At 37.9% G+C, this 25,685-nt stretch overlaps 1 protein-coding gene across 4 annotated transcripts in view; it reads left to right on the forward strand.

Moving 5' to 3' along the window:
- MCF2 (MCF.2 cell line derived transforming sequence) overlaps positions 1 to 25,685 on the forward strand; it is a 121,516-nt gene that overhangs the window by 58,383 nt on the left and 37,448 nt on the right. For 3 of the 4 annotated variants that reach the window (XM_065915113.1, XM_065915115.1, XM_065915116.1), the window contains exons 10-20: positions 1,639 to 1,758; positions 3,838 to 4,029; positions 5,317 to 5,508; positions 10,037 to 10,208; positions 11,702 to 11,749; positions 14,518 to 14,555; positions 17,263 to 17,351; positions 18,671 to 18,737; positions 19,869 to 19,984; positions 20,097 to 20,166; positions 22,199 to 22,291. In XM_065915113.1, coding sequence (XP_065771185.1) covers positions 1,639 to 1,758; positions 3,838 to 4,029; positions 5,317 to 5,508; positions 10,037 to 10,208; positions 11,702 to 11,749; positions 14,518 to 14,555; positions 17,263 to 17,351; positions 18,671 to 18,737; positions 19,869 to 19,984; positions 20,097 to 20,166; positions 22,199 to 22,291 — 1,197 coding nt within the window. The remainder of the gene's footprint in view (positions 1 to 1,638; positions 1,759 to 3,837; positions 4,030 to 5,316; positions 5,509 to 10,036; positions 10,209 to 11,701; positions 11,750 to 14,517; positions 14,556 to 17,262; positions 17,352 to 18,670; positions 18,738 to 19,868; positions 19,985 to 20,096; positions 20,167 to 22,198; positions 22,292 to 25,685) is intronic. The other variant, XM_065915114.1, reaches the window with a different exon arrangement.

Here is a 25,685-nt window from a genome sequence, read left to right on the forward strand (position 1 = left end):
TTTCGTCCTGTGGTTATAGTCTGTTCTGTGAAGTCATTGTTGCCTCTGATCGTGGGTCCGAATCTCACTGACGCAGTCTGTCTCTCATAGTGACATAGGCTCTGATTGGTTCATAGCAGATAGGTTCTGAATATTTAGGCATTTAACTAAATAAAAGCTTATGTGGAAATTTAAACTTGCAAGAAAAAACTTGAATATTCTCAAACTTGAGATCCTCTTGAACACTCAGAATAGGAATATTTTCTTGCATAATATTTTCTTGCACAATCATAGTACAGCGGTCATATTTTGTACGTTTACAAATAATGTAATACTTTTCTATTATCTGCAATCAGTATTCCAATTTTCTCAGTTGACTCAATCATGTCCTTTATATCATTTTCCTGCCTCAGCACAGGATCTAGTCTAGAGGGTCAGGTATTGCATTAAATTGTCATGTGTCTTTAGTCTCCTTTAATCTCTAACATTTTCGTAGCCTTTCTTTGTCTTTTATAATACTGACATTTTGGAAAAATACAGTCGTTTTTAAAGTAAAATGTTCACGATTTTGAGTTTGTCTGACATTGTCTCATGATTGGATTAACCTACATATGACCAGCAAGAATACCACATAAGTAATGTGTCCTTTGGAGCGTTTTGGTCACCCTGTCAGGGTGCTGTTGAATTTCTTCATACTACAGTTACTTCCCTCCTGCCCTTGCAACTGGTAGGAAATATTGGGTTGGCCAAAGGTTCATTCAGGTTTTCCTGGAAGATGTTACGGAAAAACCCAAATGAACTTTTTGGCCAACCCAATATGTGGGGAGGAAATTTAAGGCCATGTAATTATCTTGTTCCTCATCAAAAATTCTTCAGTTGATGATTCTTGCTCCAACCAATCTTTACTATGATAGTTGTGAAATGCTGATTTTTCATGTAGATATGTCATGGCATTGTAGCTGTTTCAGGCCCACCGATAGGAACAAGAGCACAAGTCATTTTGAAGATGCTAGAAAAATGTCTGTCAAGAATGCCCTTTAGTACAGTATTTATCTACTTATTGGGCTTAGGGCTTCCTAGCTTTTAATTCATTAATGTTCTTGACCGTTCTGTTGTTTCCACCTGGCTGTTGTGTCCTTGTGACATGACCAAACATTTTTATCAGTTCTTTACTTTTGGGCATAAAGAGATGTTCCAAGCTCATCTTATTCCTATTCTGCCTCAGCCCTGGAATCAGCCAATTTCCTATGAAACCCCAATTTCTTTTTCTGGAAAATGATATTCAAAATCAAGGTCTGGGTATTAGGTGTGCTCATTGCTACTGAAGGGTCTTTGTTTCTAGAGCCACTCACCATACAGCTAGGGAATATATGTGCATGTATATGCACGTATGTATACCTCTATACATGTCCACATACAAATGCCTTCACATGTACATAGTGATCTTTTATAAATCATCAGTGCACACTGATGTCTAGCAGGTTAAATTTTAACAGATTATATTGATTTCTGTGAATAAGAGAGCTGAAAACATTTTCCATATGTGTGATTTTTCCGTGTCGAGGTTCTTAATAGCATTTACTACAAAGCTTGATTATTAGGTGAAAAGGCTTAATAATTTGCATGCTTTGAAGAATTTTTCTCCTCCCCTATTTTTAGCTCGTGAGTGAAGCTGAACTTATACTAAACCAACAAGCGGAGTTGGCAGATGTAACAGGAACTATAGCTCAAGTGAAACAAAAAATTAAAAAGTTGGAAAACTTGGATGAAAATTCTCAGGTAAGATTATATTTTAGATATGCAGTGTATCTAAAGAGTATAATAGTTATATTTTGATGTCTTTTGGTAGTATAAACCCTTATTATGACTAGTCTCTTGTAACAACAGTCTATATAATTGGCTCAGCAATATTTGTCTATTCTGTTCAGTGTGGGACCTTGCAGACATCTCATCTAGTTATAACTGTTTCAGGCCCATCCATAGGAACAGGAGCATACATCATTTTGAAAAAACTAGAAAAATGTCTATCAAGAATGCTATTTGGTATTTGGAAATGATGGAAACCTTAAAAATATAATTCCTTAAATAACCATCATTTGATATATGCAGCTGAATCAAACACAGATTAATATAGATAGGTCTATTTTGCCTTACCAGCTGTGTGGCCCTGGGTAAACTGGTTAAGTTTTCTAAGACTCTGCGTCCTTATCTATAAATTGGGGATGTGATGACCTACTTTGGAGAGTGATTATTAGGAATTATTTGGATGCTGTGGATAAAACACTTAGCACAGTACCTAGGATATATGGACATAAAGCATAAGTACTCACGAGAGCCAGCTGTCATTTATTCTGCTGGTCTTAAAGCTTGGACTCAAGACTTTAACACTCAACACAGTCTAGCTTTGCTCTCCTGTCTTGTATGTGAGAGTGAGGCTATTGTTTTTAACGTGAAAAGGTGAAAGTAGCTCAGTCGTGTCTGACACTCTGCGACCCCATGGACTATACAGTCCATGGAATTTTCCAGGCCAGAATACTGGAGTGGGCAGCCGTTCCATTCTCCAGGGGACCTTCCCAACCTAGGGATCAAACCCAGATCTCCTGAATGACAGGCAGATACTTTACCAGCTGAGCCACCGGGGAAGCCCTTTCAAGGTGTATTCTCAACAAATAAATTGATTTCTCGGTACCATAAGTATCTAAAAACAAAATTGAGAGGCAGTGGTTGTGGTGCCCAGTTCTAGAATTGTACTTGTAGATCTTTGTTATCATGGGGCAACTTCCAGATCTCTTTGGTTTGGAGAAAAAGAGAAGGCAAACTGGCTTTGGAGCTTCGAATTTTTTGTCTGTTTTTGTTTTGTTTTCATTTTGTTGTGTTTTGTTTTGAATAATTTTTAGTTAATAAATTGTGGTAAGATAATTGTGGTAAGACACTCAAAATATAATTCACCATCTTAACCATTTTGAAGTGTATGGTTCAACAGTATTGAGTGTATCTGCATTGCTGTGTAACACATCTCCAGATCTTTTTCATCTTGCAAAACAACGTGAATATACTCAACACTGCTTAACTGTATACTTCAAAATGGATAAGATGGTAAATTTTATGTTTCAGTCACAACACTGGGGTGAGGCAGTCAGTAGTTAGAATGGATAATAAGCTTTGAGTTCCTTTTTGACAGGGAAACCCTGTGGTGGTCTCTTCAAATCTGTCAGGTCCTCAAGTAGATGCCAACTAGATCTAATAGGATTTCCATGGCTGAGGTGATATGAAATCCCTTAACTTTCACTTGGCTGGTTTGCATCTCATTGATTATATTTGGTTCTGTTCTAAATCTGTACCTCCCAGGAGGAGCAAATCTCATCCACCTTCTGGGTGGGCTGGTTAATTTTCTGTTTCTATGATCAGAAGTGCATGAGCTTCTGATAACATCGCTGCCATAGCTAATGACATTAGGCTTTTCAGGTGGCGCTAATGGTAAATAACCTGCCTACAATGCAGGAGACATAAGAGACACAGGTTCAGTTCCTGGGTCGGGAAGATCCCCTTGGAGGAGGGCATGGCAACTCACTCCAGTATTCTTGCCTGGAGAATCCCATGGATAGAGGAGCATGGTGGGCTACAGTCCATGGGCTTGCAAAGAGTAGGACACAACTGAAGCAACTTAGCATGCACATGCACGTATAGCTAATGACTCTAACTGGAAGCTTTTTTGCAGCTGGCAGAAGTATGACATCAAACCGTATACTTGGCAATATTTCTCTCTGGCTCAACCAATTTCCTTTTTAATTATGTTTTCTCCCCCTCTATTCAGATGGACATCTTGCAGTTATTATTTTCCTTCTTTCTTAAAATCAGGACCTATTAGCGAAGGCCCGGTTCGTAATAATACATGGACACAGACTCGCAGCAAGTCACCATTATGCCCTGGATTTGATCTGTCAGAGGTGCAATGAACTACGTTACCTTTCTGATATTTTGGTAAATGAGATCAGAACCAAACGGATACAGCTCAGCAGGACCTTTAAAATGCATAAACTCCTACAGCAGGTAATGTCACGGGACATGGTGCATTTCTGAAAGAGAAATTATATTTTTTTCTACCTGAGTCCTTCTCAGATGCTATAGGGCAAGGGTCTGGCATAGCTTTGTTATTAGATTTGTAAGAAGTCTGAAGAACTGAGTTTGATTATGCCTATTTCATTCATCCACTTTGCAGTATTCACGGCTGGTCCAGGATTGTAAGGATTTTGGCCCCTGTTCTGAATATGGGCATGGTGGTGGTGATGGCTTCCTCTCTATTTTAGGTTTATCTCTGAAGCCTCTGCTCTGGTGACAGTTTGCAATTAGAACACTTTGAAAAACCATGCGGGCATTTTGCTCAAGCCTGACTCTCATTCCACATTTCATAGTTACAGCAATGTAACTATAAACAACAGTGATTAAAAACTGTTCTAACAACAAACAGTGATTAGAAACTGTTCCTCCATGGAATAGAGTCTGACCCCTTTTATGATTAGGCGGTGAAGAGAAGTTTTGATCATGGCAGTGGAATGTAAAATAGGGCTATCACATATAGGCATTGGATCTGAACATGAGCATTCTTATCTGTACATCTTCTCTGGCAAGGAAACTTTTTCTTTGTGCTAGGCAATCATCATGCATTTTTATTACACTTGAGATTTTGCAAAGAATTTCATATTTCAGTTATTGATTTTTGGGAAAGAACGTGCAGCTGGTGTTGAGAGAATGGTTAGACTCCTGCTTCAGAATGAATTCCTTGTTATGAAATGAGTGCAGGGCTTCCCAACCTTGGCCGTGCCTCTGAAGTACCTGTGGAGATATAGAGAAGAGACTTCTGGTTGCCAAGGGGGAGGTGGGTCATGGAGGGATGGAGTAGGAGATTGGGGTGAGCAGATACAAACTATTACATATAGGATGGAAAAACAACAAAGTTCTACTCTATAGCACAGGGAACTATATTCAATATCCTGTGATAAACCATAATGGAAAAGGACATGAAAAAGAATATATATGTATATATATAACTGAATCACTTGAATCACTTTGTTATGCAGCAGAAATTAGTACAACATTGTAAATCAGCTATAGTTCCAAAAAAAAAAAGGAAAGAAATACCTGTGGAGCCTGGCTTATAGCCCAGAGCTACTGAATCAGAATTTCTGGGAGTAGAGATCTTTTTTTTCTTTTTAACAGCTCTGAAAACAACTCTGATTCATAGCAGCCAGGACTGATAAACATTCTCCTAAGGGACAAACAGATTTCTCATTTATTCATTCACGGTTTGTGTGTGGGGGGGGGGGATTTGTTTATCAGGCTCTCCAGTGCTGTGATGAAGGAGAGTGCTTTCTAGCTAATCAAGAAATAGACAAGTTTCAGTCTAAAGAAGATGCTCAGAAGGCCCTCCAAGACATTGAAAATTTTCTTGAAATGGCTCTACCCTTTATAAATTATGATCCTGAAACCCTACAGTATGAATTTGGTATAAATTTATCTCCTGAACTCAAGGTAAGAGGCTTTGGGGGGGCACGGAAACAAATTTTTAAAAGCTATGATTGTGTTAGTGTTGATAAGAGTTTTACTGCTTCACAGGTAACTTTACATCACTTTGCAATTACAGAGTTCTCTTAACGATTGCGGTTATATCAGAGCCACTGTTAGGTGTCAAAGAATCTTAATATTTATATTTGCCTTATAATGAAGAGTAATTTCCTACCTGGAATGTTAGGTCCATGAATCAAGGTAAATCGGAAGTGCTCAAACAGGAGATAGCAAGAGTGAACATTGACATTTTAGTAATCGGAAGTGCTCAAACAGGAGATAGCAAGAGTGAACATTGACATTTTAGTAATCAGTTAACTAAAATGGACTGGAATGGGCGAATTTAATTCAGATGACCATTATATCTACTACTGTGGGCAAGAATCCCTTGGAATAAATAGAGTAGCCTTCATGGTCAACAAAAGAGCCCAAAATGCAGTACTTGGGTGTAGTCTCAAAAATGACAGAATGATCTCAGTTCATTTCCAAGGCAAACCATTCAACATCACAGTAATCCAAGTCTATGCCCCAACCACTGATGCTGTAGAAGCTGAAATTGATCAAACCTATGAAGACCTACAAGACCTTCTAGAACTAACACCAAATGAAAGATGTCCTTATCATCATAGGGGATTGGAATGCAAAAGTAGGAAGTCAAGAGATATCTGGAGTAACAGGCAAGATGGGCCTTGGAGTACAAAATGAAGCAGGGCAAAGGCTAACAGAGTTTGCCAAGAGAACACACTGGTCATAGCAAACAACTTCTTCCAATAACACAAGAGACGACTGTACACAAGGACATTACCATATGATCAACACCAAAAATCAGATTGATTACATTTTTTGCAGCCAAAGATGCAGAAGCTCTATACAGTCAGCAAAAACAAGACCAGGAGCTGACTGTGGCTCAGATCATGAACTCATTGTTGCAAAATTCAGACTTAAATTGAAGAAAGTAGGGAAAACCACTAGACCATTCAGGTATGATCTAAATTAAATCTCTTACTATTATACAGTGGAAGTGGCAAATAGATTCAAGGGATTAGATCTGATAAATAGAGTACCTGAAGAGCTATGGACAGAGGATCATGATATTGTACAGGAGGCGGGGTTCAAAACCATCCCCAAGAAGAAGAAATGTAAAAAGGCAAAATGGTTGTCTGAGGAGGCCTTACAAATAGCTGAGAAAGAAGAGAAGTGAAAGGCAAGGGAGAAAAGGAAAGATATATCCATCTGAATGCAGAGTTCCAGAGATTAGAAGGAGAGATAAGAAAGCCTTCCTAAGTGATCAATGCAAAGAGAGGAAAACAAGAGAATGGGAAAGACTAGAAATCTCTTCAAGAAATTTAGAGATACCAAGGGAACATTTCATGCAAAGATGGGCACAATAAAGGACAGAAATGGTAGGGACCTAACAGAAGCAGAAAATATTAAGAAGAGGTAGTGAGAATACACAGAAGAACTATACAAAAAAGATCTTCATGACCCACATAACCATGACGGTATGGTCACTCATCTAGAGCCAGACATCCTGGAATGTGAAGTCAAGTGGGCCTTAGGAAGCATCACTACGAACAAAGCTAGTGGAGGTGATGGAATTCCAGTTGAACTATTTCAAATCCTAATGCTGCAAAAGTGCTGCACTCAGTATGCCTGCAAATTTGGAAAACTCAGCAGTGGCCATGGGACTGGAAAAGGTCAGTTTTCATTCCCAAAGAAATCCAATGCCAAAGATTATTCAAACTACTGCATGATCTCACTCATCTCACACACTAGCAAAGTAATGCTCAAAATTCTCCAAGCTGGGCTTCAACAGTACATGAACCGAGAATTTCCAGATGTTCAAGCTGGATTTAGAAAAGGCAGAGGAACTCGAGATCAAATTGCCAACATCGTTGGGTCATAGAAAAAGCAAGAAAATTCCAGAAAAACATCTACTTCTGCTTCATTGACTATGCAAAAGCCTTTGACCCTGTGGATCACAACAAACTGGAAAATTCTTAAAGAGATGGGAATACCAGGCTCCTGAGAAATCTGTATGCAGGTCAAAAGGCAGCAGTTAGAACCAGACAAGGAGCAATGACCTGGTTCCAAATTGGGGAAGGAGTACGTCAAGGCTGTATATTGTCATCGTGCTTATTTAACTTATATGCAGAGCACATCATGTGAAATACTAGACTGGATGAAGCACAAGCTGGAATCAAGATTGCAGGCAAAAATATCAATAATTTCAAATATGCAGATGACACCACCCTTATGGTGGAAAGCAAAGAAGAACTAAAGAGCCTCTTGATGAAAGTGAGAGAGGAGAGTGAAAAAGCTGGCTTAAAACTCAACATTCAAAAAACAAAGATCATGGCATCCGGTCCCATCACTTCATGGCAAATATATGGGGAAACAATGGAAACAGTGACAGACTATTTTCTTGGGCTTCAAAATCACTGCAGATGGTGACTGCAGCCATGAAATTAAAAGATGCTTGCTCCTTGGGAGAAAAGTTATGACAAAACTAGACAGCATATTAAAAAGCGGAGATAATTCTTTACCCTGAAAGGTCCATCTTGGCAAAGCTATGGTTTTTGCAGTAGTCATGTATGGATGTGAGAGTTGGACCATAAAGAAAGTTAAGCACTGAAGAATTGATGCTTTTTTTGTTTTTCATTTATTTTTATTAGTTGGAGACTAATTACTTTACAATATTGTAGTGGTTTTTGTCATACATTGACATGAATCAACCATGGATTTACAAGTATTCCCCATCCCGATCCCCCTTCCCACCTCCCTCTCCACCCGATTCCTCTGGGTCTTCCCAGTGCACCAGGCCCGAGCACTTGTCTCATGCATCCAGCCTAGGCTGGTGATCTCTTTCACCCTAGATAATATACATGTTTCAATGCTTGTTTCAAAAGAATTGATGCTTTTGAACTGTGGTGTTGGAGAAGACTCTTGAGAGTCCCTTGGACTGCAAGGAGATCAAATCAGTCAATCCTAAAGGAAATCAGTCCTGAATATTCATTGGAAGGACTGATGCTGAAGCTGAGGCTCCAATACTTCAGCCTCCTAATGCGAAGTGCTGACTCATTGGAAAAGACCCTGATGCTGGGAAAGATTGAAGACAGAGGAGAAGGAGATGACAGAGGATGAGATGGGTGGATGGCTTCACCAACTCAATGGACATGAGTTTGAGTAAGCTCCAGGAGTTGGTGATGGACAGGGAAGCCTGGCATGCTGTAGTCCATGAGGTTGCAAAGAGGCGGACACAACTGAGCGACTGAAACAAACTGAACTGAATTTCCTTTTTGAGCTTTTAATTATTTTTAATTAAAAACATTTTTTTTTGGCTGAATGGCATGTGGCATGTTAGTTCTTCTACCAGGGATTGAACCTATGCACCCTGCAGTGGGAATACAAATTCTTAACCACTGGATCACCAGGGAAGTCCCATGACTGCATTACCTTTAAACTCTTTTCACCTACTAGCAACTTTCACATATATTTTCTTGTGCATCCTTAGAGAAACGCCCAAAGCTGTCATAGGATATTGGGCCTATATCAAGAACAGTCTACCCCGAACATCTTTCCTTCCTGCTGCAGTGACCACCAGAAGATGCTCTGTAGACACAGATCCGGTTTTCCCACTTAGTTTGAGGATAAAGTGATAAAGGAAGGATATGGGTCTACCTGGGGAATGGGGAGCAGTAGAAGCTGGGTAGAGAGCTTAGGTTAGTTCAGCACCACCCCCTTGCAGCTGCCATCAAACTCTCTCTCCACATTATAGATAAGAGGATCTGTGATGCTATTTGCTGCTAAAATGTCTCATTGACTCTAAAGTTTAGAATAGTATCTAAATCCATGTTTAGCTTCAGATCTTAGGGGCATGCTGCAGAAGATCAGAAACATGGCCTTGGCAATAACCAAGTGACTTTAGAAGCAACGAAGCCTAACTCTTGCTGCCTCAAATCATCTAGGAGGGCCAGAAGGGTACATTATCCATCAGTGCCTCTGAGGAGCCTTTTACTGAGTTAGACAAAAAGTTCATTCCAGTTTTTCCATACCATCTTACAGAAAAACCCAAATGAACTTTTTGACCAACCCAGTATAACATAGTGAACTATAGAATGTCCTGCAGGCTAAAACGTAACAAACTACTGTAACAGCGCTTAACTTAGTAGCTTTCTTGTGCTCAACACGGCCCTCTTTTCTAGCTGTTATTCCCTTTCAGCCAATAAAGGGTAAATCACCTTATTCAGTGACTGACTTATTTCATGACTGCTTGATAAATTTCTTCTTCAAGTTGTTTTGGTTGAGACCTTCTGGTTTTGTAACCATGTGAAATAATGCCTTAATCTGTTCCCTATTATTTTCCTAAATTTCTTCTAGTTCTATATTAAAGGCTAAATTAATTTTGCATCTGTCTGAGACTGAGAAATGTAATAGGATTTGTAATAACCCCCGTTTCAGAAAATATTTCATAGATTACTTATGCAACCTGCAGGTTCAAATGCAGACCATCCAACTCAAGCTTGAAAACATCCGAAGTATATTTGAGAACCAACAGGCTGGTTTCAGAAACCTGACAGATAAGCATGTGAGACCGATTCCATTTGTAGTACCTGCTTCTGACAATTTGGTCAGATCTAGAGCACCATTTTTTTCACCTACAGAAGGTAGAATATCTTACATTTCCCTTTCTCTCTCTCTTCTTCTTGCTGTTGTTTACCTTGTTACATTTAATGTAAATACTGAACTCATTCTTCAATCCTGAGAAATAGGAATTGTGTTTTTTAAGCATCCTTGGTCATGTGCAAATTGTATTGCAGAAGGCAGGAGTCATGATAGAGATTATCATATGATAATTAAGCAGAGTAGTAATATAGTATATATAGTACAGGATGATGAAAATCTGGACTGAATTTCCCAATTTTGCAGTGAATATGAACTTTATACTAGCATCAAACTCACAAACAATTCACCCTTTTCTTCAGCAGGTGCAAGGAAGCATATAAAACTAATATATACATACATGCATTTACCACTTATAGGGATAAACTATTATTTGGTTCTTATAGGATTCTATTAAGTGAATGACTTAGATAATCAAATAGATTGCCTTTTCTAAACAGGTACAGGTAAATCAAATAATTTTGCTAGTAATTAACTGTTATGGAGTTCATTTACTTGTTTTAATCTTTGTAGACTATTTTAAACATGTAATACTTATTTCTATTTTCTAAGTTCTGTGGGATAAAATAATTATACTCTCTGTGGTATTGAGCTATTCTGGAAATAAGATGACTATTGCTCCAAGGTTTTCCTTGAGCTGCCTCTGGGGCCCCTTAGGAGAAAGTAGTTGGTCTTTGGGGCCCTAAGTTAGTTAAGTTTGTGAAGGTGGGCCTAAATTCCATCTCTTTGATCTGAGAAAATCAGAGACTTCATTAATATATGGGAACTGCTTTGAAAATCAGAGAAGGCCTGAGCCAGGCATAATGAATATAAAAATCCAGCTCAGCTCCAGCAGAGATCAGGTTAAAACCATGTGATGAAAGCAGGTAACTAGGCTAAGATTATAAAAGTCATATAGTTAATGGTTATTAAATATAAAAATATACTCACAAATAAAACTGCAAGCGTTGCCCATAAATGAATAATACTAAAAAGATACTAAGAAAAAAGAATAAGAATAAAAACCAATAGGGGATCAAAACCAACAGCTATGAGAATAAAAATAGAATAGGTTGATATTCCTAAGCAGAAAGCAGAGCTCAGTTATATTTCTGGCTCCATTCATGGGGTGTGTGACCGGGGACAGTTCACTTAACCTCTTTTGTTGATTTTGCCTTGTTTTGTTTGTCTATAAAATAGGAATAATAATGCCTATTGATTTCAAAGTGAAATACCTACTGAAGACAAAGTTAAAACAATGTAGAATATTTAAAAATACTCAATAAACTAGACTATTCCTTCCCTCTGATGAAGGCCTCTTGCTTTATGGTTCTCTAAAAGCTCAACTCCTCTGAAGGGTTGAGGAACAGAGCTCTGAAAAGACTGCCCAAGACCTGTTCAAGGCCTTAGTCACTAAAAGTACATTTTGTTTTGTGTTGTTTCATTTTTTTTTCTTTTCGATATTCTTATTTAATGGCATTACACTTTCTTTCTGCAGTGGGAGTTGGATATTCTTTCTTTCAAGCATGTAAACTTTTTTCAAAAGGTACCCATCTTTATTACTTTTCGTCAGTCCATTTTCTGAATTTGTGTACATGTGAAAAATCAGTTTGGCACCTAAAACCAGCAGCAGTTCCTTCTCACATTCTGCTTAAGGTTAACTTTTTCATTTGTTTCATAATAAGCATCCATTAGTCTCTCAGTATTAAACTTATATTGGAAAATAACTATATAAAAAGTGGATTATTCTCTTTTATCAGATGACCACTTGTAAGACAAAAACAAGAAAAACAATTGACTTTTAACTTAAATTTGTTAAAATAAATTTGCTTTCATTTTAGAGACTGTGTCACCCACAGTAAGCCTATTGGGAGTAGCTTGGATTTGCCTAAAGTATTTATGAGGAGTACGGTAGCCTACTGAATAAATGACATGGATGGATTATATCAGTTATCCATCATGGTTCCTAAATTAAATCAGAGCATCATTTATGCTACAAACACTGTTCATTTTACCTACTTGGTCTATGAGTAATGGAAATTATAACAATCAGGTCCAAATAATTCTTCAAGACTTTTCATTGCTAAGTCAAATATATAAGATTTGGTAAAAAAAAAAAAAATATGGAATTTGGTCAAATAAACACAGAAGTGTTAATTTTTTTTTTTATAAAATAAGTCAAACTGTTTTTTTGTTGTTGTTTTTGTTTATGTTTATTAATTTGCATCAAGTAGAATCTTGTATCTAGCACCATGTCTGGCACCTAGAAAAATGTAATAAATATTTTGCTGAATTAATATTTCATATAGAGGGAAGTTATGGAAGAACATCGTGTGTGAGAGGTAAAATGGTTTGAGCTCCTAAACCTGTAGCTCTAGTCTAGATCTTTCTCCTAGACTTCAGAGTCTGTATTTATAATTTGCCTCCTTGAATTTCCTATTGGCGGCTCAATCTCAGCATACCCCAAAAGGATGCTATTTTTTCTGCTCCTCTTTCTCACTCATCCCCACCTCTAATCAGTCAAAAATCCACTTCTTCAAATCCTCCCTACTAGCCCTCACTGCCACTTTCCTAATCCAAGCTAACACCCATCTGTTGCCTTGACAACTATAGCAGTCTCCCAGTTTCCCACTTTCCCTTCTTAATTGCCCTTAGCTGTCTTGCCCTTTGGACTTTACACCTAGTGTTCTCTTCTCTTCCTTAAGGTAAGTTCTTTCTTCCTGCCTCTCCTCCTCTCCTGCACCCCAGTTTGGTCAGGTGTTATACTATGGGATAACAAGCCCCTCTTCATGTCTTCCTAGCTTTAGCATAATTGCCTGTTTTCTGTTTCTTTTGCTAGAATGTAAACTCAGTTCATGTTTGTAGCCCCAGTACCAGACACAGAGCTTAGCAGACAGTATAGGTGCTCAAGAACTATATATATATATATTTGTAGTCACATGGGTAAAAGAATGAAGATATCTATTGGGTTGGTCAAAAAGGTTGAACCAACCCAATACCTTGCTTTTCAGAAAAAGATACACTCCTCATAAATTTTGTATGCATTCCTTTTTCATCTCTTAATATATTTGCAAAGAATTAATTAGTAAAAGCTAGTTTGTAAAGCTCCCTAAGTTTCCTTTATAAGTAACTTTGGATCTCTGGGTATCAAGTTTCTTTAAACTGAGGGACATCAATATTTATTGAGAAACTAATTTTATATGGTAATTGCCACTAAATCTAATTTATGTTTATCCATTTACATATATATTATATAAAGGTAAAAATTCCTGTATAGAATATATTTTAAGTAAATGGAGAGAAGGATACAGTTTAGAGAACTCATTAATAGCAGAGTCTTTCCCTGAGTGGGCCTTGCAATGGCTCCCAGTAGAGGCAGAAAGGAGAAGAAATCTGTTCCTTCCATGGTGAGAAGTGATGCACACAGCCCATGTGGACGGGGTTCTTTTCAGCAGCCCTGAGACTTAGGAACTTAAATGGCCTAGTCTTTGACTGGACCATGCCCTGGGCTCTGGAGGAGCATCTGGACTCCTTGCTTGGTAATACAGGGGCTCACCTTTTGTAAATGAAACAGAAAGATTAAACAGAAAGAAAAAGAAAGATTACACAGGAAGAACAGAAAGATGGAAGCTTGGAATTTTGATAAAGTTGGGGATTTTTTTGTTTTATTTGGTTTTGTTTTAGCATTTTAATGTGCTTCAGAAATGTTGTTTTATAGAGAGCAGTTAGAAACACGAATTCTGACAGTAGATTATACAGATTTGTGTACCACTTCTGCTTCTTGGACATCTTATGCTTAACCTATAAAATGGGGAGAGAAGTAGTACTTATCTTCAAGGGTCTATTCGAGAGGTAAAAAAACCAAATGCACATGTAGAGCTTAGAATAGTGTCCAGCATAAAGTAAGTGCCAAATAAACGTCAGATGCTATTAGTTAAATTGAGATTTTATTCTGAAACTCTTTTTGATTCAGTTAATCAGTGAGCTACAGTCTGATTAAATGCTTATTGTATTGTGATCACTAAATATGCTAATAATCATGGGTACTAACACCTAGCTTCATGCTTGCTCAGCAATCCAGCAAATGTTCAGTGAATAAGAGAATGGGTGAATACATGGCAAAATCATGCTCTATGAGAAGTTGAAATCATGTAGATAAGTCTAACCAATCACCTGTTTTATATAGTGTGATTTTAAAATACTAATATAAACATGTTGGCACATTAATCTGTTTTTAATATAAATGCACATATTTTTATGAAAGTATTGATTTTAATTCTTGTTTGAAATTCTTCTCTCATATTTCTCTATCAGGGAAGAAGACTTGGAGACAAAATCAGAGCAACACAAAAGTAAATATCATTAATTAATTCAACATTGGCTTTATTGCTGTAGTTGCAGAAGCGGGATGGGGCTAAAACCATATTTTTCATTCACTGAACCAATATTGTGCATTTGAAAGCCTATTTTATCTAGAAGAAAAAGCCGCTGCTGTGTTGTGTCTAATTACAGCACTGGCGTAGCCCCAGTTGTATGAGCAGTTTCTCAAGTCTTGGCTCCAGTTCAGAATAAATGCTGTAGAACATCTCATATAAGTTCTAGTTTCTCTTTCCTGCCCGCACCTCAATTCAGTTGAATAAGTGCTGCACCTTTTTACAAAAGGAAATTCCTTTCATAAGTGATTCCAGTCCTGCAAGTAGAAAGCATGGACAAAGGACAGGTTCTAATGGACCGTCTGCTAGGCTCAAAAAATACACCTATTCTTTTCTTGGTAGATTCAAGGTTCCTTCTGAGTTATTCATGACAATCTGGTATCTGCAGAGAGTAGCCGCCTCGTAACTGCAGCATCTTACATTTTCTTTGTATGTTCTTGATGGTAAATGAGGCCAAAAATGTATCTTCCAGACGCAGGATAGCATATGATACAGATTGTGTGGCTAGAATGCCTGACTTAAGCCCAGCTCCATCACTTACTGGCTGCATAACCTTGGGCAAGTTCTCTGGAAGTCAGTTTCCTTATCTATAAAATGGAGGTAATAAGAGAACACCCTCATTATGGTATTAGTATAACTAAGATAAAATAATCTAGTATTTATGAAGTACTTTGAGTATTATGTGGTGCATGGTAATGCTCTAAGTGTTTTATGTAGTTGTTAGCAGGCTAGCAAATGACCCATACTGACACACCATGTCTGGTTATCATGTTCTACAGCCAGAGTTTCTGGTTTCAAGAAGGAAACAGGCTGAATGCCAAATTCCTTAGTCTGCCAGAACTTTGGTTCTGGTTTCAAGTCATACCCACCTTAATAGCTATGTGGATTTATTCATTTGCATATCCCGAGGGTAAAAATAGAAGGCTGTGATTCTGTACATTTCCTTGGTGAGATATCTAGCTAGTCAATCCAGTTCCCAAATGCACATATACTTCCAAGTCAAGTCAATTTGCACAATCCTTAGGCATTTAAAATTTGATGGTTCAAAACTTTTCAGCCTTGTATTTCAGAACCCTGTTAGGAGTGGATGGCACATACCTATCTGAGAAGTGCAGTATGCAGTATTTTCAGTCTTAATTATAGTAGTTAAAATGATAACACTTGGTAGATGGAGCATACAGAAACCAAAGTACACTTGTAAAGAGGAAATATGAGGGACTTCTCTGGTGGTCCAGTGGTTAAGACTGTGCTTCTAGTGCAGGGAGTGTGGGTTTGATCCCTGGTTAGAGATCTAGGATCCCACATGCCTCACAGCCAAGAAAAGAAACAAAGCATAAGACATAAGCAATATTGTAAGAAATTCAGGAAAGACCTTAAAAAATGGTCCACAAAAAAAGTCCAAAAAAAGAGGGAATGTAATAATGGTGGCTGACCATGGGTTTGGCAGTTTTATCACTTACTAGGTGAACTTGGCCCTTTGTGAAAGCTCTCTGAAACTCGATTTTCCCATCTGTAAGATGGATATGGAGATTGGGGATTAGTGTGCCATCACTTGCTAAATTGATGTGAGGATTAGATATGATGATGGTGTGTTAAGCACCTAGGACAGTGCCTGCTCAGTATATACAATAGAAATCAGTCAATGAAAGTTTGCTCCTTTCCACATGTATCAGTAATAAGTAGGTCATATTGTGTGGAGAGGCTGTTCAGCTGATAGACTCTGTACTTCATTTTTGGTTGTTGTTATGAAGTAACGCTGCATTTACTTGGTTAGGTTTTCGGCAAGCTCAGCTGGCCAGTATGGCCAAGATCCCTGGAATATAGTTTCGAAGAGCAGATAGCCATCACAGTTCTCAGTGGGGCCGTCCAGGTCCTGTTGAGTCTGCAAAATAAGGCAGGGGGGTCTCCGACACATGACAGAGAGCAGAGAAAGATGAACAAGACACAGCCATTTCAAGACACAATAGACAGTTCTGCACATCTTATTGGCCCTGGATATGCAGGGCCCTAAATGTGCATTAGGTTTTATCATCTCATTCATGTTCATGATGATGCCACTGAGTGATTAGGAAAAGGGTCTGATATTGTGTGTCCTTGCTTAAAGAATTCAAGGATTCATGTAATATTTGCTAGCCAGGTTTCCATCAAAAATCAGTAAGGTTAAAAAGCCAGGTTGTTGCTTCAGTAAATAAACTTTAGTTATCTGGCAGTCAACTTCTTTTTTTCCCTTTGGGTTCAGATCTTAGTTCCCCAACCAGGAATGGAACCCATGCTCTCTGCAGTGGAAGCGCAGAGTCTTAACTGCTGACCCATCAGGGAAGTCCCAGGACAATCAACTTTTTATGAACTAACCTCATTTTCCCAAAGTGTTACAGAAATGAAACATTACTTAACATATAAAGTAAATTGTAATGAATATCTTAAATCTGTCCTCTTAGGCAACTAAAATAATTTTTAACTAGTATATATCAAAGTTATTTCTGAGAAAAATCGTAGTCATAGTGTTACTTTTTAGTTTATCTATATAGTTAGAACGTAGAAATAAGAAAACTTAATTTGGGATACATTTCCATGAAGAAGAACTATACCTACATAGATGCTAATTTCACTTTTCTTCTCATTTCAGACTGAAGCAGTATATGATTGTCAGGAGAAGAGAAGTTCTGTTCAGTCCTCCAGTTTGGACAATGACAATAGCTTGGATATTTTAAAGAAGTATCTTTTTTTTATTAACATATACCCATATACACATCTACCAGTAGGAGGCTCTGATTCAGTGTTCAAAGCAGATGTACTTAGAATATTGAGTTCCCAGAATATGGTTCTTCTGGGTGTGATCAAATGTGCACTAGAGAAGGTGTCCGAAGTCCTGGCCAACCTATACTGTGTTTATGTGACTTGAAAATTAACTAGATCTTTTCAGATTCAGAGTTTCCTCTTTTAAGAAAGAGGTGAGAGTGAATGGGTCAGTGTTTCAAAAACTACAGAAGATTGTGTAGATATACAATGTGATTTTATAGGTACTAGTAGAAATTGTTTCATTCACTTTTATATTATTATGTTAATATTCCACACATATGAATAGTTACCTTTTAAATTTTATATCACAGAATTTTGAGTAAGTAACCAGTAGTTTGGAGCAAGTAACAAATAGTTTGAAACATAGTTATATACAAAGATTGTTAAATGTTAGTTAAATTTATAAAAGTATAAAAATTAAATTAAAAAGAGGACAAGGATAAAAGTTAGGGACTTCCCTGGTGGTCCAGAAGTTAAGATTCTAAGCTTCCCTGCAGCAGGTATGACTTCAATCCCTAGTCAGGGAATGAAGATCCTGCATGCTGTGTGGTGCAGCCAAAACACAAAAAACAAAGAAAAAGAAGTTAAATTAAATGTATAACATTGAGGAGTGAGGAAATAAATTTTAAATACAATGTCAACTAGAAATCACATTGGAAGGAAAATGTGTTTTATTTTATTTTAAAGAGACAGTAAAAAAGTTACTGCAGAAAGTTAAGTATGATCTTTATTTGGGAAAATCAGTATTATAAATTCATATCATGTCTTGGAAAGCTTCAGAACATTACTGAGGAAAAAGGAAAAATTGTGTCTAAAATGCTAATATGATTTTTTTCTGAGAGAGAGAGGGGGGGAACAATAGCACAGAAATTGTGCTGTCCGAGAAAGTATTCCCCAGGTTTTTGGGAATAGATTTTGTGAGTTTTTAGTAAATGATTCTTAAGTTTAGTGAGTTGGAAATAAAATTAGTTTTGTTTTTTTGTCCTCATTTAAAAATGACTCCTGAGCCCCACTCCTCTTTTTTTTTTAAAATACATTTTAAAGAGTCTTGTGGGTAGTACTTATTCTAGAAACCATAGAATTAATTTTATATTTTGATGATAAAACCAAACCATGGGTAGTTCCTCTGCACTGCTAATTTTCATCTTAGACAATTTATCATAATAATAAATGAAATGTTTCAATACAATTCTAAAGTCATAAAATAACTGACAAATATGGTCCTTTCATTTTAGCCATGTCCTAAATGAACTGATACAGACTGAGAGGGCATATGTTAGGGAACTGTTTACTGTTTTGTTGGTAAGTGACTCAGATTGTATTTACCTTTTTAAAAAATTAATTATTTTATTTTAATTGGAGGCTAATTACTTTACAATATTGTAGTGGTTTTTGCCATTCACTGACATGAATCAGCCATGGATGTACATGTGTTCCCCATCATGAAACCCCCCTCCCACCTCCCTCCCCATCCCATCTCTCGGGGTCATCCCAGTGTACCAATTCTGAGCACCCTGTCTCATGCATCGAACCTGGACTGGCGATCTATTTCACACATGATAATATACATGCTTCAATGCCATTCCCTCAAATCATTCCACCCTCGCCTTCTCCCACAGTGCAAAAGACTGTTCTTTACATCTGTGTCTCTTTTGCTGTCTCGCATACAGGGTTATCATTACCATCTTTCTAAATTCCATATATATGCGTTAGTATACTGTATTGGTGTTTTTCTTTCTGACTTACTTCATTCACTCTGTATAATAGGCTCCAGTTTCATCTACCTCATTAGAACTGATTCAAATGCATTCTTTTTCTGGAATTCATTAGGAAGTGCTTTGGGCAGACTTCTCTTTTTGTCTCCTTCCTTGATTGTTTGTTAAATGTGTGCATTCTGGTTCTCCCTCTGCAGTGAGGATTGTGGCTTCATAATTCATTACAGAAGAGATAAGCTGTTCTGTTAGGAATACAGTGGATTGTTATAATTATCCCCTGGGTGCTATTTAGAGATCATGATATAAAGCCCTGAGTATGGGAGAAAAGCATTCACTTGTTACAAATGTCATATCAGTAATATTAATTTGGTCTGGCAAAACTCAAACACTTATTCCCTATTTAAGGAGAAGTTAATAACCTGTAATATCATCTTTCATACCTGGTTTCTATTTTGTTTCCTGTTAGCTACCCTGAAGGCCAAAAAGTTATCCCTTTCTTCTACCCATTGAGTAGAAAACCTGGACTTCCTTGTCCTGCTATTTAAAATGATAATAATAGTGAATAACTTGGGGGGAACTAGAAGATATGAATATTAAAATTACAAACAACTTTACCCTCTAATCCCATATACATTCTGCTGTACTTGTATCTTTGGTGGCCCAATCGAATGTTGATGTGACTATTTTTTAAATGAATAAATGTATTTATTTTGGGTAGGGCTATAGAGCAGAGATGGATAATCCAGAGATGTTTGTTCTTATGCCACCGCTCCTGAGAAGTAAAAGGGATGTTCTCTTTGGAAACATGGCAGAAATATATGAATTCCATAACAAGTATGTAATTGCTGAATTGAATTTTCTTTTTTGTGATTATTATTTAAAAGGTTGTTGACCAATGTAGCATATTTCACATAAAATTGTGTTTTTTTCTTTGAAATTTTTACAGCATTTTCATGAGCAGTCTGGAAAGTTGTGTTGATGCTCCAGAAAGAGTGGGACCTTGTTTCCTGGAAAGGGTTAGTTCAATGATTATTTCAAAATAAATAAATATATAGGCCACCAACATAGCATGTCATTTTCCAGATTTGGGGACAAGGTAGGCATTATTTTTGATGTCCTCTTATTTTTGCAGGCGACACATCACTCCAGCAAGTATTTAATGCTAAATCAAGTTTTGTTACAGGAATGGGGTATTGGATCATGCAAATGGCTATTGTATTCTGTGGCATCAAATGCTATAGTGGCTCAGTTTGTGACCTCTGACCTCTGGGTGATCCCAGGAGTCCAGGGACCATCCTGGCTGTGAAGATGAAAGAGTTGGAATCATCTTGGCACACCATTCTTGGCTTGGTTAATTTTTAGCCTGAGAGATGCCCTGATATTCCCCTCTAGTACATGTGAAGTCTTCAAATCAAATATAGTCTGGCTTTCAGACACTGAGGCATCTATCACAGGAACTTTGCAAAACAGGGAGCTGTGTGTTCTTTTTATTCTACAATATCTTTCAAGAGGCTCATGTCTCTGTGTCCCACGGGTATGCTTAGTATAATTGACTTCCCAGTCTCTGTAATCACACTCTCCTCCATTAGAGTTTTCTCTCTCAATGTTCTCTGCTTATCTAGTTCCTGCACTTCCTGAAAGATCAGTTTTGTTTTGACTTGAGAGTCAGTTTGATAGAGGTGATCACTGAAAGCCTCCAAGGAGATATCTCCTCAGGAAGCGTTTATGGAGTGAGAAGATAGTAAGGATAAGGCAGGACCTTTCTCAACATATCCTAACATTTAAAGACATTTAAACCATGGCCACCTGATGTTAAAAGCTGACTCATTTGAAAAGACCCTGATGCTGGGAAAGATTGAAAGCAGGAAGAGAAGGGGATGACAGAGGATGAGATGGTTGGATGGCATCACCGACTCAATGGACATGAGTTTGAGTAAACTCCAGGAGTTGGTGACGGACAGGGAGGCCTGGTGTGCTGCAGTTAATAGGGTCGCAAAGAGTCGGGCACAACTGAGCCACTGAACTGAACTGAACTGAAACCATGGCCAGATTCTTCCCTAATTCTTCCTTAATTCCCTAAGTAACAGCAGCTCCTCTTGCCTTTGAACTTCTATGGTACTTAATGTCTGTGCTACTCATTGGGAATTTTACATGTACTATGCATGTTTACACATGAATTTCATGAATTCTTTCTCCAACTAGATGGAAAACTGATTGAGGCAGGGTCCATATCTTATATATTTTTGTGTCTCTAGTAAGGTCAGCAGAATTCTTGGCAACCAGTAGTTTAATAAATGCCTATTGATCTCTTCATTCATTCAGTAGTCATCAACTATTCAGTACCTAGTTTGAGCCAAGCACTAAACTAGGCAATGTGAAATACCAAGACTATTCACATAGGAAAAGAGGGATTCCACTGTGTACAGTGTCAGTTGTGCTGTATTAAAGTTGTATGAAGGGTCTTATAGGAGCCAAGAAGAAGTGCATCTGATACTGACTGGAGGTATAAATGATGGTTGTATAGAAGAGATGACTCGTGAGATGAGTGTTAATGACTGAGTAGGAGGTAGCCCATTAGATGAGGGTCAAAGGAACAGGGAGAGAGAAGAGGGTGAGCAGATACCACACAGGGTTCTGATACGATAATGATGGTCCAATGAGGACCCAAGGACCTCGGGAGTTACTATAAGTTCATTCACTAAGGAACAGAGTGACTGAGAGCAAAGAAAGAGTGTATCTCTTGGTACCCATTAGCTTGTAGTAATCAAAAAAGTAGTCTGTTTTCATAGTTCATTCAGAGAAGGCTTTTTTCCCTCTAACTGTCAGACTTGGTAAGTGGAAGTTATGAAATTACTTGGATAATTATGTGTCCCTCTCCCCGGTTTGCTGGGCATGCTGGTCTTGGAATATAAAGAAGGCTTCTGACCTGGCCCTTTAAGCCACATTCCCTGTGATGCTTGGCCACACTCACTCTTGCACAACCTTTCTTGATAAGAAAAGGACATATTTACAAATCGCTAATACATTTGCATTTTCTTTTTATCACAGAAAGATGATTTTCAAATGTATGCCAAGTATTGTCAGAATAAGCCCAGGTCAGAGGCAATTTGGAAGAAGTATTCAGAATGCGCTTTTTTCCAGGTATAGTAATTGTTCAAGTATTGGATAAAGTCTCTGTGGAAGATACCGGGATATTCCTTATTTATAAATTCATTTTCTGCTTTCAGTAAGTTTTATATGTATGTGTGTGTGTATGTGTGTGTGTGTGTGTATGTGTGTGTGTTAGTCACTCAGTCATGTCTGACTCTACAACCTTATAGACTATAGCCCAGCAGACTCCTCTGTCCATGGGATTCTCCAGGCAAGAATACTGGAGTGGGTAGCCATTCCTTTCTCCAGGGGATCTTCCCGACCCAGGGATCAAACCTGGATCTCCTGTGTTGCAGGAAGATTCTTTACCATCTGAGGAAGCCTTTTATATATATATATAAAAGTGCAGTTTGACCCTCCCCAAAATATACATATATGTATACCAACATTTTTGCCACTCCTCAGAGGCAACTACTTTCTGCTTTTTTAGCTATTTATTTCATTATTTACCTCCATATCTCCAAATACCATACTTATATTGCTGCTTCCTACAATAGAAGATGAGCATTTAGCTTTCTTTCACTGTTCTTGCCTCCATGCAGAATTTCTGTTGTCTTCACATTGGTTATTGCTTAATAATATTCCATAGTATGGATATTCCACATTTTATTTACCCATTCATCACCTGATAGACATTTGAGTTGTCTCTACCTTTTGTGTGGGCTTCCCTTGTGGCTCAGCTGGTAAAGAAGCCACCTGCAATGCAGGAGACCTGGGTTTGATTCCTGGGTTGGAAAGATCACCTGGAGAAGGGAAAGGTTACCCACTCCAGTATTCTGGCCTGGAGAATTCCATGGACTGTATAGTCCATGGGGTCACAAAGAGTCGTACGTGACGGAGCAACTTTCACTTCACTTCACCTTTTGTGTACGAACTTTTGTGTCACCATTCTTTTCTTTTCTCTTTTCCATGGACCTGGGTATGAAATTGCTAGGTCAATTCTGTTTAACTTTTTGAAGAACTGTTAGATTGTTTACCAAAGTTGCTGCACCATTTTATATTCCTACCAGCAGTGTATGAGGGGCCTAATTGTTCCACACCCCCACCAACAGTGGTTTGTATCTAATTACTTCTTAAACAAACATTTTTTTTATGTTCTTATATTTGTATTTGTATTTTTTAAATAAATTTATTTATTTTAATTGAAGGCCAATTACTTTAAAATATTGTAGTGATTTTGCCATACACTGACATGAATCCGCCACCGGGGTACATGTGTTCCCTATCCTGAACCACCGCCCCACCTCCCTCCCAATCCCATCTCTCTGGGTCATCCCATTGCACCAACCCCGAGCACCCTGTCTCATGCATTGAACCTGGACTGACGATTCATTTCACATATGATAATATAGATGTTTCGATGCCATTCTCCCAAATGATCCCACCCTCGCCCTCTCCCACAGAGTCCAAAAGACTGTTCTATACATCTGTGTCTCTTTTGCTGTCTTGCATATAGGGTTATCATTACCATCTTTCTAAATTCCATTCATTCCATGTGTTAGTATACTGTATTGGTGTTTTTCTTTCTGGCTCACTTCACTCTGTATATTAGGCTCCGGTTTCATCCACCTCTTTAGAACTGATTCAAATGTATTCTTTTTAATGGCTGAGTTATATTCCATTGTGTATATGTACCACAACTTTCCTATCCATTCATCTGCTGATGGACATCTAGGTTGCTTCCATGTGCTGGTTATTATAAATGCTGCGATGATCATTGGGGTACATGTGTCTCTTTCAATTCTGGATTCCTTGGTGTGTATGCCCAGCAGTGGGATTGCTGGGTCATATGGCAGTTCTGTTTCCACTATTTTAAGGACTCTCCACACTGTTCTCTATAGTGGCTGTACTAGTTTGCATTCCCACCAATAGTATAAGAGGGTTCCCTTTTCTCCACACCCTCTCCAGCATTTATTGTTTGTAGACTTTTGGATAACAGTCATTCTGACTGGCATGAAATGGTACCTCACTGTGGTTTTGATTTGCATTTCTCTGATAATGAGTGATGTTGAGCATCTTTTCATGTGTTTGTTAGCCATCTGTATGTCTTCTTTGGAGAAATGTTTGTTTAGTTCTTTGGCCCATTTTTTTTTTATTGGGTCATTTATTTTTCTAAAATTGAGCTGCAGGAGTTGCTTCTATATTTTTGAGGTTAATTCTTTATCAGTTGCTTCGTTTGCTATTATTTTCTCCCATTCTGAAGGCTGTCTTTTCACCTTGCATACAGTTTTCTTTGTTGTGCAAAAGCTTTTAAGTTTAATTAGATCCCATTTGTTTATTTTTGCTTTTATTTCCAATACTCTGGGAGGTGGGTCATAAGGATCCTGCTGTGATTTATGTTGGAGAGTGTTTTGCCTATGTTTTCCTCTAGGAGTTTTATAGTTTCTGATCTTAAGTTTAGATCTTTAACCCATTTTGAGTTTATTTTTGTGTACGGTGTTAGAAAGTGTTCTAACTTCATTCTTTTACAAGTGGTTGACCAGTTTTCCCAGCACCACCTGTTAAAGAGATTGTCTTTTCTCCATTGTATATTCTTGCCTCCTTTGTCAAAGATAAGGTGTCCATAGGTGTGTGAATTTATCTCTGGGCTTTCTATTTTGTTCCATTGATCTATATTTCTGTCTTTGTGCCAGTACCATACTGTCTTGATGACTGTAGCTTTGTACTATAGCCTGAAGTCAGGCAGGTTGATTCCTCCAGTCCCATTTTTCTTTCTCAAGATTGCTTTGGCTATTCCGGGTTTTTTGTATTTCCATACAAATTGTGAAATTCTTTGTTCTAGCTCTGTGAAAAATACCATTGGTAACTTGATAGGGATTGCATTGAATCTATAGATTGCTTTGAATAGTATCCTCATTTTCACTATATTGATTCTACCAATCCATGAACACAGTATATTTCTCCATCTATTTGTGTTCTCTTTGATTTCTTTCATCAGTTTTATAGTTTTCTATATATAGGTCTTTTGTTTCTTTAGGTGGATATATTCCTAAGTATTTAATTCTTTTTGTTGCAATGGCGAATGTAATTGTTTCCTTAATTTCTCTTTCTGTTTTCTCATTGTTAGTGTATAAGAATGCAAGGGATTTCTGTGTGTTAATGTTATATTATGGAACTTTACTATATTCATTGATTCAGTTCAGTTCAGTTCAGTTCAGTTGCTCAGTCGTGTCCGACTCTTTGTGACCCCATGAATCGCAGCACGCCAGGGCTCCCTGTCCATCACCAACTTTCAGGGTTTACCCAAACTCATGTCTGTTGAGTGCGTGATGCCATCCAGCCATCTCATCCTCTGTCGTCCCCTTCTCCTCCTGCCCCCAATCCCTCCCAGCATCAGGGTCTTTTCCAATGAGCTAACTCTTCGCATGAGGTGGCCAAAGTATTG

Source organism: Muntiacus reevesi, chromosome X, assembly GCF_963930625.1.
Source record: "Muntiacus reevesi chromosome X, mMunRee1.1, whole genome shotgun sequence".
Taxonomy (NCBI): domain Eukaryota; kingdom Metazoa; phylum Chordata; class Mammalia; order Artiodactyla; family Cervidae; genus Muntiacus; species Muntiacus reevesi.